This window comes from Peromyscus maniculatus, chromosome 22 (genome assembly GCF_049852395.1).
Source record: "Peromyscus maniculatus bairdii isolate BWxNUB_F1_BW_parent chromosome 22, HU_Pman_BW_mat_3.1, whole genome shotgun sequence".
Lineage (NCBI taxonomy): Eukaryota > Metazoa > Chordata > Mammalia > Rodentia > Cricetidae > Peromyscus > Peromyscus maniculatus.
This window is the reverse complement of record NC_134873.1, coordinates 39189463-39201468: the sequence shown is the minus strand read 5'-3', so window position 1 is coordinate 39201468 and position 12006 is coordinate 39189463. Positions and strand designations below refer to the sequence as shown.

Here is a 12006-nt window from a genome sequence, read left to right as displayed (position 1 = left end):
GCATGAAAGGGACCTGTGATAGGAGGGGATGCGCTCTGCTGGGAAAGAAAGGGTTATTTATGGGTTCTAGCTTCCGAGCCTACCATACCTACTTCTGAAAAATAGTTGATCAGCACATATTAATTATACAAACTAATGGGTTCCACTGTGACATTTAAAAGCATGGAATGCTTCGTGAATTCACATGCCATCCTTGTATAGGAGCCATGCTCATCTTCTCTCCAGTTCCAATTTTAGAAGATGTGCTGCTGGATCCAGCGCCCACTGCACACTTCTTAGGCCTTTGAAGGAATAAAGAGATCCTGGGCTGGAGATGCAGCTCAGCAGCCAAAAGATTGCCTAGAATGTCCAGGCCCCACGTTCGACCCCAGGCCGGGGGAAACAGGAAACTCAGCACTTATCTCTAAAGCACAGCAATCCTGGGAACTAAGGCTCGGGAATCCTGGTGTTGGCTGACATTGACTCTCCTATGATCCGTAAACTAGCCTTCCGTCGTGAGACTGAGCAGCCAACGGCAGTCTAAAGCATGTCTTTGTGTAACTGGAATTACAGACACGCTATGAAGAGGAAGACTCCCGTGGGCACGTGCACACACGTTCATATTCACACACAGACACACAATCACTGCTCAACCATATACAAGGATTGTCTTTACATCTGATTTGCCATTGCTGTTGTGTCGCCAGAGATCAATAACTTCCACGGCACTCCTTCCTGTAAGCTGTAACTGAGACATTTAGATGCAGCCAAGTGAACGGGATAATTTGAGTTTTTTTCATGAGTCCCTGGTCAGGCCTCCTCTTGGACAGACACAGAAGATGACCTGACCTATGGCTGTGAAAGTGTTAGTCTCCCTGTCAACTGCCTTAATGGCACCTGTCCCCAGCATCGGCCATGAATGCGTGCATCCTCCTCTTCTTAACTGAGAGAGTATTGGCAAGGGCTCCAGCTGACAATTTCCTGGGCCTGGGCTTTTCTCCCTCACAGCAGCTGTCCCACAGTTCCCTTCATCTCTGGGAAGTGACAGGCAGACATCTTGTGCTGAACAGATTCCAGTCAGCTCGTCCCGCCTCAGGGAATCCTCCTTCCTGTTTTAGGGACTGTGTCCTTATCCACGAATAAGCTTTCATCTGAGATTGACCAGTGCCACTCAGAGCAGATAAAGGCTAAGAAGTGGAAAAGGAGACTCTAACGGCATCTGGGACGATGTGGTAGCAGATTCTTAAGACTGACAATCGGCTAATCTGGAGGTTGTGGCCACTGTTCTTTGGCAACAAAATAAACATACAGAACATGTTTAAAAAAAAAAAAAGACAACCAATTTAGTCTTTTTAGAATATCACACTTAAAGGTAATCTTAAGATATAATACTGACCCCCAAATTGTGTTCAACAGACATAATTTATTTCTATTTTTTTGTTTGTTTGTTTGTTTGCTTGCTTCGTTTTTGTTTTTGTTTTTGTTTTTTTTCAAGACAGGGTTTCTCTGTGTAGTTTTGGTGCCTAGGAACTCACTCTGTAGACCAGGCTGGCCTCGAACTCAAAGAGATCCACCTGCCTCTGCCTCCCGAGTGCTGGGATTAAAGGCGTGTGCCACCACCACCCAGCTATTTCTATCTATTTTGAAGCAAGGGGAAATAGAAGCTAAGAATAGAGTCCCTTACTAGGCAGTAAAGGAGAGTGGAACTCCACCTCAAGACACCATGGATAAAGCTTCATGTTTTCAGCAAACAGAAATGCACGCCTTGTATGACCTCATTCAGGTTTCTAATAAATTCCTGAACAGGACAGAGTTGAAGGAAAGACCTCGTGATACTCCTCAAAATGCTGGAGGGTGTGGAGACAGGAAGTCCACAAAGCAAACTTGCCACTTTGACCAGCTGACATGGACATTTTACCAAGTTACCGTGCCTTGATAGACAAGGGGAAGACACCAACATCAATCAATCTTTGTCCTCCTCATGAATGTGTACACATGTGCACATGCATCTCTACATACACACCACACACACACACACACACACATATACAAAGAAAAATAGGGGATAGGAAAAAGGAGTCCAATTCATCTGTGAAATCTCGTGATTTGACCTGAGAAATGACATGAGAAATCCTGTGATTTCTCAAAGATCATGTCCACAAGTGGAGCCCTGCCAGCTCTCCCCTGAGAGCCTCCTCTAGCCACACTGCTGCCCATCCCTTGATTTTAGAGCAGACAAACCCTCTCTCAGTGCTGACCTGACCCCTGGGACTGTAAGGAAGCATGGCTAGATTGTCTTAAGCTCCCTAGATCACAGTAAGTTTACAGCAGCAATAACAAGCTAATCCAGTTCTTGATTCGAAACATTTTGGCTCAGAATCAAGCTCTTTTCTATCTTGCAGGGTCCCGTGTTAACCAAGGTAAAAACAAAGACAAAAAAAAAAAATGCCACATAGATGGATGTTTGTAATCCCACTGCTCGGAGGCAGAGGCAAGCATATCCCAGAAGCTCTGGTCTAGCCTATTTGGTGAGTTCCAGGCCAATAAGAGAAACTGTCTCAAAAAAAAAAAAAAAGTAGATAGCATCAAAAAACAACAAAAACCACTCAAAGTTGTCCTCTAGCTTCTAGATGCACACACAAACACACACACAGCAAGACACATTCAACTGCATGCATATGCACACACACAAGCATGCCCACACATACACACACACACACACACACACACACACTCACACAGAAACACACAAAAAATGAGAAACAAAACCATAAAACTATAACTGAACAGTAATTTCCATTTTAAAATGAGCCTCCCAATATTAAAGACAACACAAACTCACAAAGAAGTCAAGATGGATTAAACCTAACATCCTTTTCTGAGAGGACAATTAAGTGGACTTTTTAGTAACAAAGAACTTTGAATAGTTAAATATGTTCAAACAGGAAGAGTTGTTTGAAATTTTTAAAAATATATTGCTCATTCGTATGACTTTGGGAATCACATCCCTTAATAAAAGTTAAAGACTCCAAGGGAGATCATATTGAACTTAAGAAAAGAAAGTGCTGTGGAATAATCCTCTTGTGCACTGTAACGATTTGTCACTCAAATTGGTTTAATAAAGCACTGATTGACCAGAAGCTAGGCAGGAAGTATAGGCAGGGCCACCAAACTAAGAATGCTGGGAAGGAGAAGGGAGGAGTTTGAGAGAGTCACCAGCAAACACAGAGAAGCAAGATGAGAATGCCATACTGAGGAAAAGTTCTAAGCCATGTAGCTAAACACAGATAAGAATTATGAGTCAATTTAAGTGTAAGAGCTAGCTAGTAACAAGCCTGAGCTATCAACCAAGCATTTAAAAGTCACATTCAGCCTCTGGGACCAGGTGGTCAGGACAGGGAAACTCCATTTACATATGGGGCTTGACCCATGGACCGTGGTGGCCTTACATCCACATAAAGCCTAAAAAAACCTTTAAAAAGGGGGAGGAGTTCATGCAGGCCACAGTACAAAAACACATCCCCTGGTCATGGCCATGAGCTAAACAGCGTTGGGGGTTTCTGCAATCTCTCACACAGGCCGCAGTACAAAGAGGCTTCCCCCAGCTGCTGCCTGCCTGCTTGAGAGCTCTGCCAACATGCTACATGGTGGGTTTAGGGTTTTTGCTCATGGACACAATAAGGGTTAAGGATGCACAGTAACATCAGATTCCGATGAAAAACACAGCCAAACAGGTCACAATGTATTTAAAAAAATGTACGGAGCCTTGGGAAAGAGAAAAAAAAATTACAGTCATAGATTAAAAATATATAGTTTTAAAATAAATAAAGTCCTTAAAAAGGAATAGAGTAATAAAAATTATAATAAGCCACTTAAAGATGGAAAATAGACAGTCTGGATATTGTATGTTATTGTATTGTCTTTAATTTTTTGACTACTGATAAACAAATGATAACAGCTAAGAAACATTTGATTATGAAAACTACTAGATTAAACCAACCTATATATTTTAAAAATACCTTGACATCAAATTTAAGTCAAAAGATATGATACTTTGGGGGAGAGGTTATGCTTCCCCCCACACACAGGAAATGAGAGGCTCTGGATTCATTCTGAGTTCTGAAAAATCTCCGATGGGAATGGATGACCCAGATGATCCAATGTTTCAAAGTGCCTCTGTGGCAGTTTCCTCTGAGTTCTGCATCCAGAACAGCTTCAAGGCTGCTGGCTGAGATGATCCAGCGTCACAGAATACTCCAGTCAGGAATTGACCATAATCCTAAATTTTCTCAGGGTCCCCTAAAGATTACCAGCACCCTCAACCAACAGGAAGTAGTCTAGAAAACTATGCCCACATTTTCAAAAAATGGGTTATGGATATTTATTATCATTTGGGGGGTTGGTTACAAGCTGTTATTGGTAATGGTCAGGAAAGAAGCTAAACAAGGGAGATTAGATTCAGGGATCTTGTTCTGAAAAGAAAAAGGGGGGATATAGAAATGAAAGGATAAAAGGGTAGATTATTGAGTCTACTTTTATCAAAAAAAACTATTAATTGTACATATTTTACATTGGAATGGATTTTGGTTTATTGATACAAATTTAAAGTTAATTTTGTTATACTGTATATTTCTACACTTGTTTAGGGTATTATGTTTATGAAGCTCATTTAGAATGTAATATATAATTAAGAAATACAAATTAATAGTCATTTATAATAGCAAACCTATAGTTATGTTAGGTATGTTTTCAAGGTCACAAAGAGATATATTTCATATAGATAGGCAATTGTCAAACACTTTAAAGACCTATAAAATATAGCATTTAAATTTTCCATTGTTTTCTTTATTGCAAAAGCTAGACATGCAGGCAAAGAAAGTGCCCTTGCCTCAACTGCTGACAGTTACTGTCCAAACTGGACCAGTAGGATGCAAGAAAGGTGACTGTCAAACTTTGCCAAGATACGGTAGAACAGTCCTTCAAAATTCCCTGATTCACAGGAAAGTCTGTCAGATATGCTAGGCCTATAGGCCAGAGATGGATACCCCAACGCTACAAAGGAACTTTGGGTGACTGTCCAGGCAGCTTGAGGTCCCTGTCATTGGGTAACATTTTACCCTTCTGTGGTTGTTAATGGAGTTGAAGACTAGATAGTTATAGTTTTCTTTAGTTATGATAAATGATAAATTAGGTACAAAACTTTGGACTACAAAGATAAGATAGATAATGAAGTATTTTCTCTAATTTTGCCAAATACAAATAGACTGGATATTGTAACAGTAATTCTTACTTGATAACTGTTTTTGTTGTATATAATTTTACTATGTTAAAGTTAAAAGTTTCCTTTTAATTAGACAAAAGTGGGGGAATACTATGGAATAATCCTCTTGCACAATGTTAAGATTTGTCACTCAAATTGTTTTAGTAAAATGCTGATTGACGAGTAACCAGGCAGGAAGTATGGGTGGGGTGACCAAACTAAGGATGATAAGAAGGAGAAAGGTGGAGTTCAAGAGTCTTGGACAAAGGCAAGGAAGCAAGATGAGAGTGCCATACTAAGAAAATGTACCAAGCCATGTGGCTAAACACAGATAAGAATTATGGGTTAATTTAAGAGTAAGAGTTAACTAGTAACAAGCCTGGACTATCGACCAAGCATTTACAATTCACATTTAGCCTCTCTGAGTCGGTTATTTGGGACCAGGTGGTCGGGACAGGAAACATCCATTTATAAGAAAGCCTTGATGGAATATAATAAAATTAGCAAGAGAAGAATGCCTAAACATGCTCTATGTGTCACTAGAGTTTGCTCACTCATCTAGTCAACAAACACTCGCAGAACAGCAGTGATGCAGCCAGCACTGTTCTGGGCCACTCTAAGCTACATAACGAGACCTTGTCTTTAAGAAAAGAGTCTGAGGGAGTGCGCACGAAGACTCCATATAACCAGCTGTATCCAGAACAGCTGACCTCTCTTATCTGACTGGGGCACTGGAAGAAGGTGGAATTTGTCAGTGTCTTAACCTGTGGCCTGCCGGCTACCCACATCAGGACCCACATGGAGGTGTAGAGCAGAGGCAGTCCTCAGGCTCTGACACTGCCTTCTGAACATAGCAGACTGCGGATGAAACCAACTTCGCACACTTCTCCTGTGACATTCTTAACAAATAATAAAACTGATAGCCACTAAGTACTTCTCCACCTCTACGTCATGACAAAGCACACAGGTGACCTAAGCCATCTGCATCTGAGGACATGGTTAGAGCTCACTCGACAGGGACATCCTAAGGTTCTTCTTGTCTCTAATCCCATCACAAAGTAACGTCCCTCTCTCAGCACTCACCCAGTTGTTTTTCTTCCCGGCATAAATTTCCATGTTCTCTCCGTACTGAGGCTCTTCCAGGAGCGTCTGGTACTCAAACATGAGGCGCGAGCTCTCGCGGAGGCGGCTGCATTGAAACTGGTGGTATTGCTGCACCAGCTCCTTCACCACGAGCAGCAGGCACTCGGGGTTTGAAGGGTTCCAGGAGGCCAGGTTCTGCGGAGTCACAAACGAGGACCAGTGAGACACAACTTCACACAAACCCCTCGTCACAACTGCCCATCAAGGGAGAGGAAGGCAGCAGCAAAAGCCTTCGAGCGAGACTATTCCTGCTGGGCTGGGCACTCAGAGCCGGGGCGCTAATGAAGAACAAAACAGGTAGTACTAACATGAGAAAGTGAATTCACCTGAAAGACTGATTTTGACCCTGAAACACTGAATTTGTTCTTTATTCTTCTGGGCTCTTTGCTTTGAACAAGCCCCCTATTCTAAACTCAGCATTCTATGCAAAAGTAATTTAGTTCGACATCCACAGACCATCTGCATCTATAACACCAGATGTAAATAAATGTTCCGCAAACAACAGCATTTCACAGAAATATAAACATAATAGTATGGACCCGATCTGGGAAAAGGATGGGAATGGAGAAGATACAAGGGAAAACACATCCAGGAAATGTGAGATTTGGAGGGGGAAAAGGAGGGAGCGGAGGAAACGCTGGTAAGATCGCTCATTCTTTGCACGGTGTGTGCGGAATGTGTTGTCTCCTGTTATGTATCAGCCACTGGTCTAGACAGCGAGGAAAGTAAGCCAAGTCCTTCATCAGTCTGAGACGGTGTGGCAGTGAGGACTGCGGTGACTGCCCAATGACCTGTCTAGCTGAAGCCATGGCCTTCCTTGACTAAAACTAAGGTATCAATGGTGCTCACCACCACTTCTGCAGAGTAAGGGAAAACATCAGCACAAGGGAAAGAGACACGGGCAGCATCTTCATGTGGTCCTGGAAACAGTCTGATGCCACAGGTGTCTGAAGGGTCCCCAGGGACTGGCAGACCCACTGTAGAACCATCACACTACACTAGATTCTTTTAAAGACAACCTAAACATAGCCCCTACCTTAAAGAACGAACAAACATTACAGAATGCATTCACAAAAAGGAGGCCAATGCCCTCGGTACCCATGGTTTCAACATTCATAGATTCAACCAACTGCATATTAAAATCATTTAGAAAACAAACATTTGTACTGAACTGATATTTTTCCTTGTCCATTATTCTCTAAACAAGAGAAATAGCTATTTACACAGTATTTACATTATAGGGATCCTAAGCAAGTCATAGATGATGTGCACAGATTACTACAAACGCCATATCATTTTATACAAAGAACTGAGCAGCTGCAAATTTGGGGATCCATGGCATCTCTTGGAACTGATTTCCCAGTGATACCGTGGACAATGGTACTTTGCTCTATTGAGCAGACCAATTTACAGGGAGTAGATGGGAGTGGGGAAGGAATGAGGCATTCCTTCACTGACAGGAGGGATGGGGCTAAGCAGACGCTCCCAAAAAGAGGAAGGAGCAACTGCTTCAGCGTCCTACAGTAGCGTAGGCGAGGATATAAAAGTGACTTGGTCAAAAGAACACAGAGTCCTGCATGGCAAAGCTCTTGACCTTGACAGCTCGAGATTCCTTTGAGCTATTCAAAACCTCATTCACAATATTAACAGGATATACGAACACAGACCAGAACTGAAAATGGACCATTCCAGAGCTTGCTATGTGTTTCCTTCAGCGATCACTCAACACTTATAAATAGGAAAGATGACGACATTCGACCTTTTAGTCAAGTATGCCTTCCCAGGCAGCCTACAATACTAAAGCAAGAGGAGAGGCTTTAGTCACCTGTTTCTTCTTTTTAAACCTTACTTTTTTCTTCAGTGTTTGGAAAGCTTCAAGCCCATATCTATACAATAAGACAAATTGTGAAAACATATTATCTGGCAAACATCTGAGTAATTTGAATTTATTTCAAGTCATTCAACCTAATTGTTAAACTCACAGTATAGACAAGCCAACCAACACGTCCTTCCTGTTAAAACACAGCCTCCCAATACCTGGAAATGCCTCTGACCCTTGACCATTCAAACATACTTCACTGGAAACCACGCCCATCGGTGCTAGTTTAGACATGCTCACTAGATGCAGATTTGTCTCCTAAGGCTACATGACCAATTTTGCTAAATGAGCCATGTTGGAATCATTTTATCTAGAAGGGGAGAAGATAAAAAATATAGACAGTTTTAGTCACCCCCTAAGACTAAGTCTCTTGAAGACTAAGACGTACGTATTTTAAAAACCATGTCTAGGCAGGGTGGTGGTGGCAAACCACCAGCACTCAGGAAGCTGAGGCAGGCAGATCTCTGTGAGTTCGAGGCCAGCCTAGGCTACAGAGTGAGTTCCAGGACAGCCAGAGCTGCAGCACAGAGAAACCCTGTCTCGGAAAACAAACAAACAAATGTCTAGAATATAGGACACTGGGCTTTCTAATTCTCTTGAGTAGTAAATAGAGCAGAATGCCCAAATTTTGGTCAGGGAAGGAGGCACTGGTATACATTTTCAAGACTCTTTACAAAACAGGAAAAAATAGCTGTGTCTCTAATCACCAAGTTCTGTTCTACTTTATTTTTGTTAATGAACCAAGGAAGACATTTGAAATGAAGATGGCCATGAACCAGGGGCACGGGTCACATAATATCCTAACGAAAGAGAACATAACAATGGATCCTGAAATGAAGAATACAAAATACAGCTGAAGAAAATGATCAGCGCTAGTCAAAGGAGACACCAAAGAGTTAACGAACAGTTGGGAAGAGGCACTTAACTCATCCTCACTAATCTCTGTGACACAGTTGGGACTGGGGTGGGTGGGGCCGGGGTCGGTGGGGCTGGAGTGGGGTGGGGGTGGGATGGGGTATGGGTGGGGTGGGGGCAGGGCAAGGGTGGGGATGGGGCAAGGTCGGGGCAGTTCTTTTCAGATACTGCTTAGCCAGTGGGGTTGGGTAACTGCCGATATCCAAGTGCAGAGAGCAAGTGAGACTGTAGAAAACGCAGAGCTGCCCCCTGCCCCCCAGCTTAGTTCACTAAAGTATTAGCAAAGCAGTGTCGCAGACCATGTCACCGGACTGGTGATTCCCTGTCCCTGCTCTAGCTACCCTGGCCAGCTGTCCGCTATGAGGGATACTCCGGCTTAAGTGACCCCCAACCTGCCCGTGTTTCTTTTCTCATCGTACCCTCCACTGAAATCAGCAGCCCCACAGACAGCCCATCAGTCCTCAGCTCTCTATCTGTGCTTCCTGATGTGAGCAAGTCGTGAGTCACAGCAGCAGCGTCAGAGGCCTAGCTCACCGGCTAGTCAGGCCTCACTCGAACCATATATTCACCATATTGAAGCAAATTCTGACAGGAGAAAATAGGGAAAGCTGAGAAACAATTATCACTAGTCCGTGCCTTTGAGGAGATTCAATAGGGGAAAAAATTAACACGTGATTTGTGCAATCATCACTGCCTAATAATAAGGGGAATGACATCTCAGAAAAAATTTCTTTCACAAAAATAATTCTGTGATAAAATTTGTCAGAAAGAGAATGATGCATAGTAGAAAATATTAGAAATATGGCAAGGAAATTACCTAAAACTTGCTACAAATCCTGCCTAACGTTCTCGCACAGGAGGAAATCAAAACCAAGGATCAGCATATGAAAACTATTCAACCTTGTTAGTAATCAAAGAAGTGTGGCTTGAAAACATGGACATGTCATGACGTCATACACAATGACAGCAAGTCTCCCTCCCAGCATTAACAATCACGTGCCTACCCAAAGACAGCACCCTTACCCACACAGGGACTCCTGTGGACAACAGTCTGACCCTCCTCGGGTACCCTGCAGATCACATGGCTCTGCCCACTCTGAGCTTCCTGTCTGCAGGGCACAACGAGCCCCAGATCACTTGAGGACACGGACAGAGCTCTACACGTTGTTTCTCCTTTCCATGTGACACTCTGATTTATCTTGCCCCTCGCATAGCATCCCACACAAGAGAGCTGAGCCAAACAATATGAGAAACAATGCTTATATCTTAAACTAGCCGGCTGACCAGTAAGAGTGAGGGTGTCACTTAATGGGTGCTTTAACGTGAGGGAATGCAAATACTCCACATAAAAACCATGCATGCACAGAAAAACGTTATCAACTGATTTCTCTAATTGAAAGCCATTTCAGAGTTTGTTTTCCTGATTACCCTATTCTCCAAAATTTCCATGTATGTATGAATGTGTTTATGTAGAAATGCACTTAACACATGTCATAATGGAAAAATAAAAATTAAAAAAAAAACAGGATAAGCTACTTCACATCATCTGTGCATGGTACTGGGGACTGAACCCAGGGCGTGAGCATGCCACGCATCAAACGACTTTCCATCTCAACCTTGAGGAACCCATTCTTTTGTCTTTTCTGAAATCAGACTTCAGTTATCTCTTCCAAACACTTGAAACTTAGTGGGTTTTGGAGGGGAAAAAAAGTCGCATCACTTAACCCTAAAAATGTAACATTTAGCATTAACATTGAACTTGTGATTCCTTCAATTCCAAGGCTCACGGAACACTTTGGGAATGTTAGTGCCATATGCACTAGTGACATGTATGGCCTCAGTGGTCTTTGGAAACGACCGACGACATTTTCATTTCTAATAGAACAGGAACTGAACAAGCAGGAATTATTTAAATGTCAGCTTAGGGGTACATACAAATAACAACAAAATTAAATCTGCTATTAGCTTCTTTGTAACAGAACCATGTCACATGTCAGCAACGAAAATCTCTATCATACCTTAACATACAAATTAAGTCTTCAATATAAAGAAATGAAATGATCTTAGACATGTCTTCATAATTCCTTCAAATACAACAAGCTCCTACTTTCTTAAAGCTAATGCAACATAAATATGGTGTAGATGACAAGAAGGGACAATGAGGAAAAAGCTTTGAATCTACACACACACACACACACACACACACACACACACACACACACGTCTACTCCCTGTTCACACAACAACTCTTGAAATATTTACATAGTCCTGCAGGTAGCAAAAAGCAAACAAACACAGACCACAACACTGTGATCACATCCTGGGTTGGTGACTGTGTTGACTGACAGTTAGTATTTGGGGTCTTTACTCTTGAGGAGATTCAAGCACTAAGAACAAAAGGAAGTACTTAGAAGGGAAGAGAGCACTGTGTACTTTTGGAGCACACTCACAGCGACAAATGTAGACAGGCAAGAAATTAAACAGGGCAGTAGTTCCATGCGCCTAGTAGCTTTATTTTCAAATATTCTAATAACTCTCTGGTAGGCGGGGCTTATTGTGTCAGAGGTTCAAGACTGTTGTCATGACGTTTGAAGTTGTTAGCTACAGTTTTTCAAAGCCCAGGTGGAGCTAATTAGAAAAATATACAAGTCTCTAAGATCTAAACAAATAGTTAAGCAGATACCAATAAAAAGTCATTTGAGGGATTAATGTGCAATAATAAAAAGTAGTCTTAGAGTGTAGGGAAGTTAGGCTCGAACACCCAAGAAGAATGGCTGCAGGTAAATGGAATGTATGCTGGGAGAAGGTGGCTCATGACCTGTGTTCAGTG

General features: G+C 42.3%; 1 protein-coding gene and 1 non-coding gene across 3 annotated transcripts in view; both read right to left on the bottom strand.

Annotated features, from left to right (window-relative positions):
• Positions 1–12006, bottom strand: part of Babam2 (BRISC and BRCA1 A complex member 2) — a 380906-nt gene that overhangs the window by 252632 nt on the left and 116268 nt on the right. For both annotated transcript variants that reach the window (XM_006984821.4, XM_076559269.1), the window contains one exon: positions 6323–6517. In XM_006984821.4, coding sequence (XP_006984883.1) covers positions 6323–6517 — 195 coding nt within the window. The remainder of the gene's footprint in view (positions 1–6322; positions 6518–12006) is intronic.
• LOC121825233 (U6 spliceosomal RNA) lies at positions 157–261 on the bottom strand. Its single transcript, XR_006067361.1, has one exon. It is a non-coding gene; the product is annotated as a U6 spliceosomal RNA (small nuclear RNA).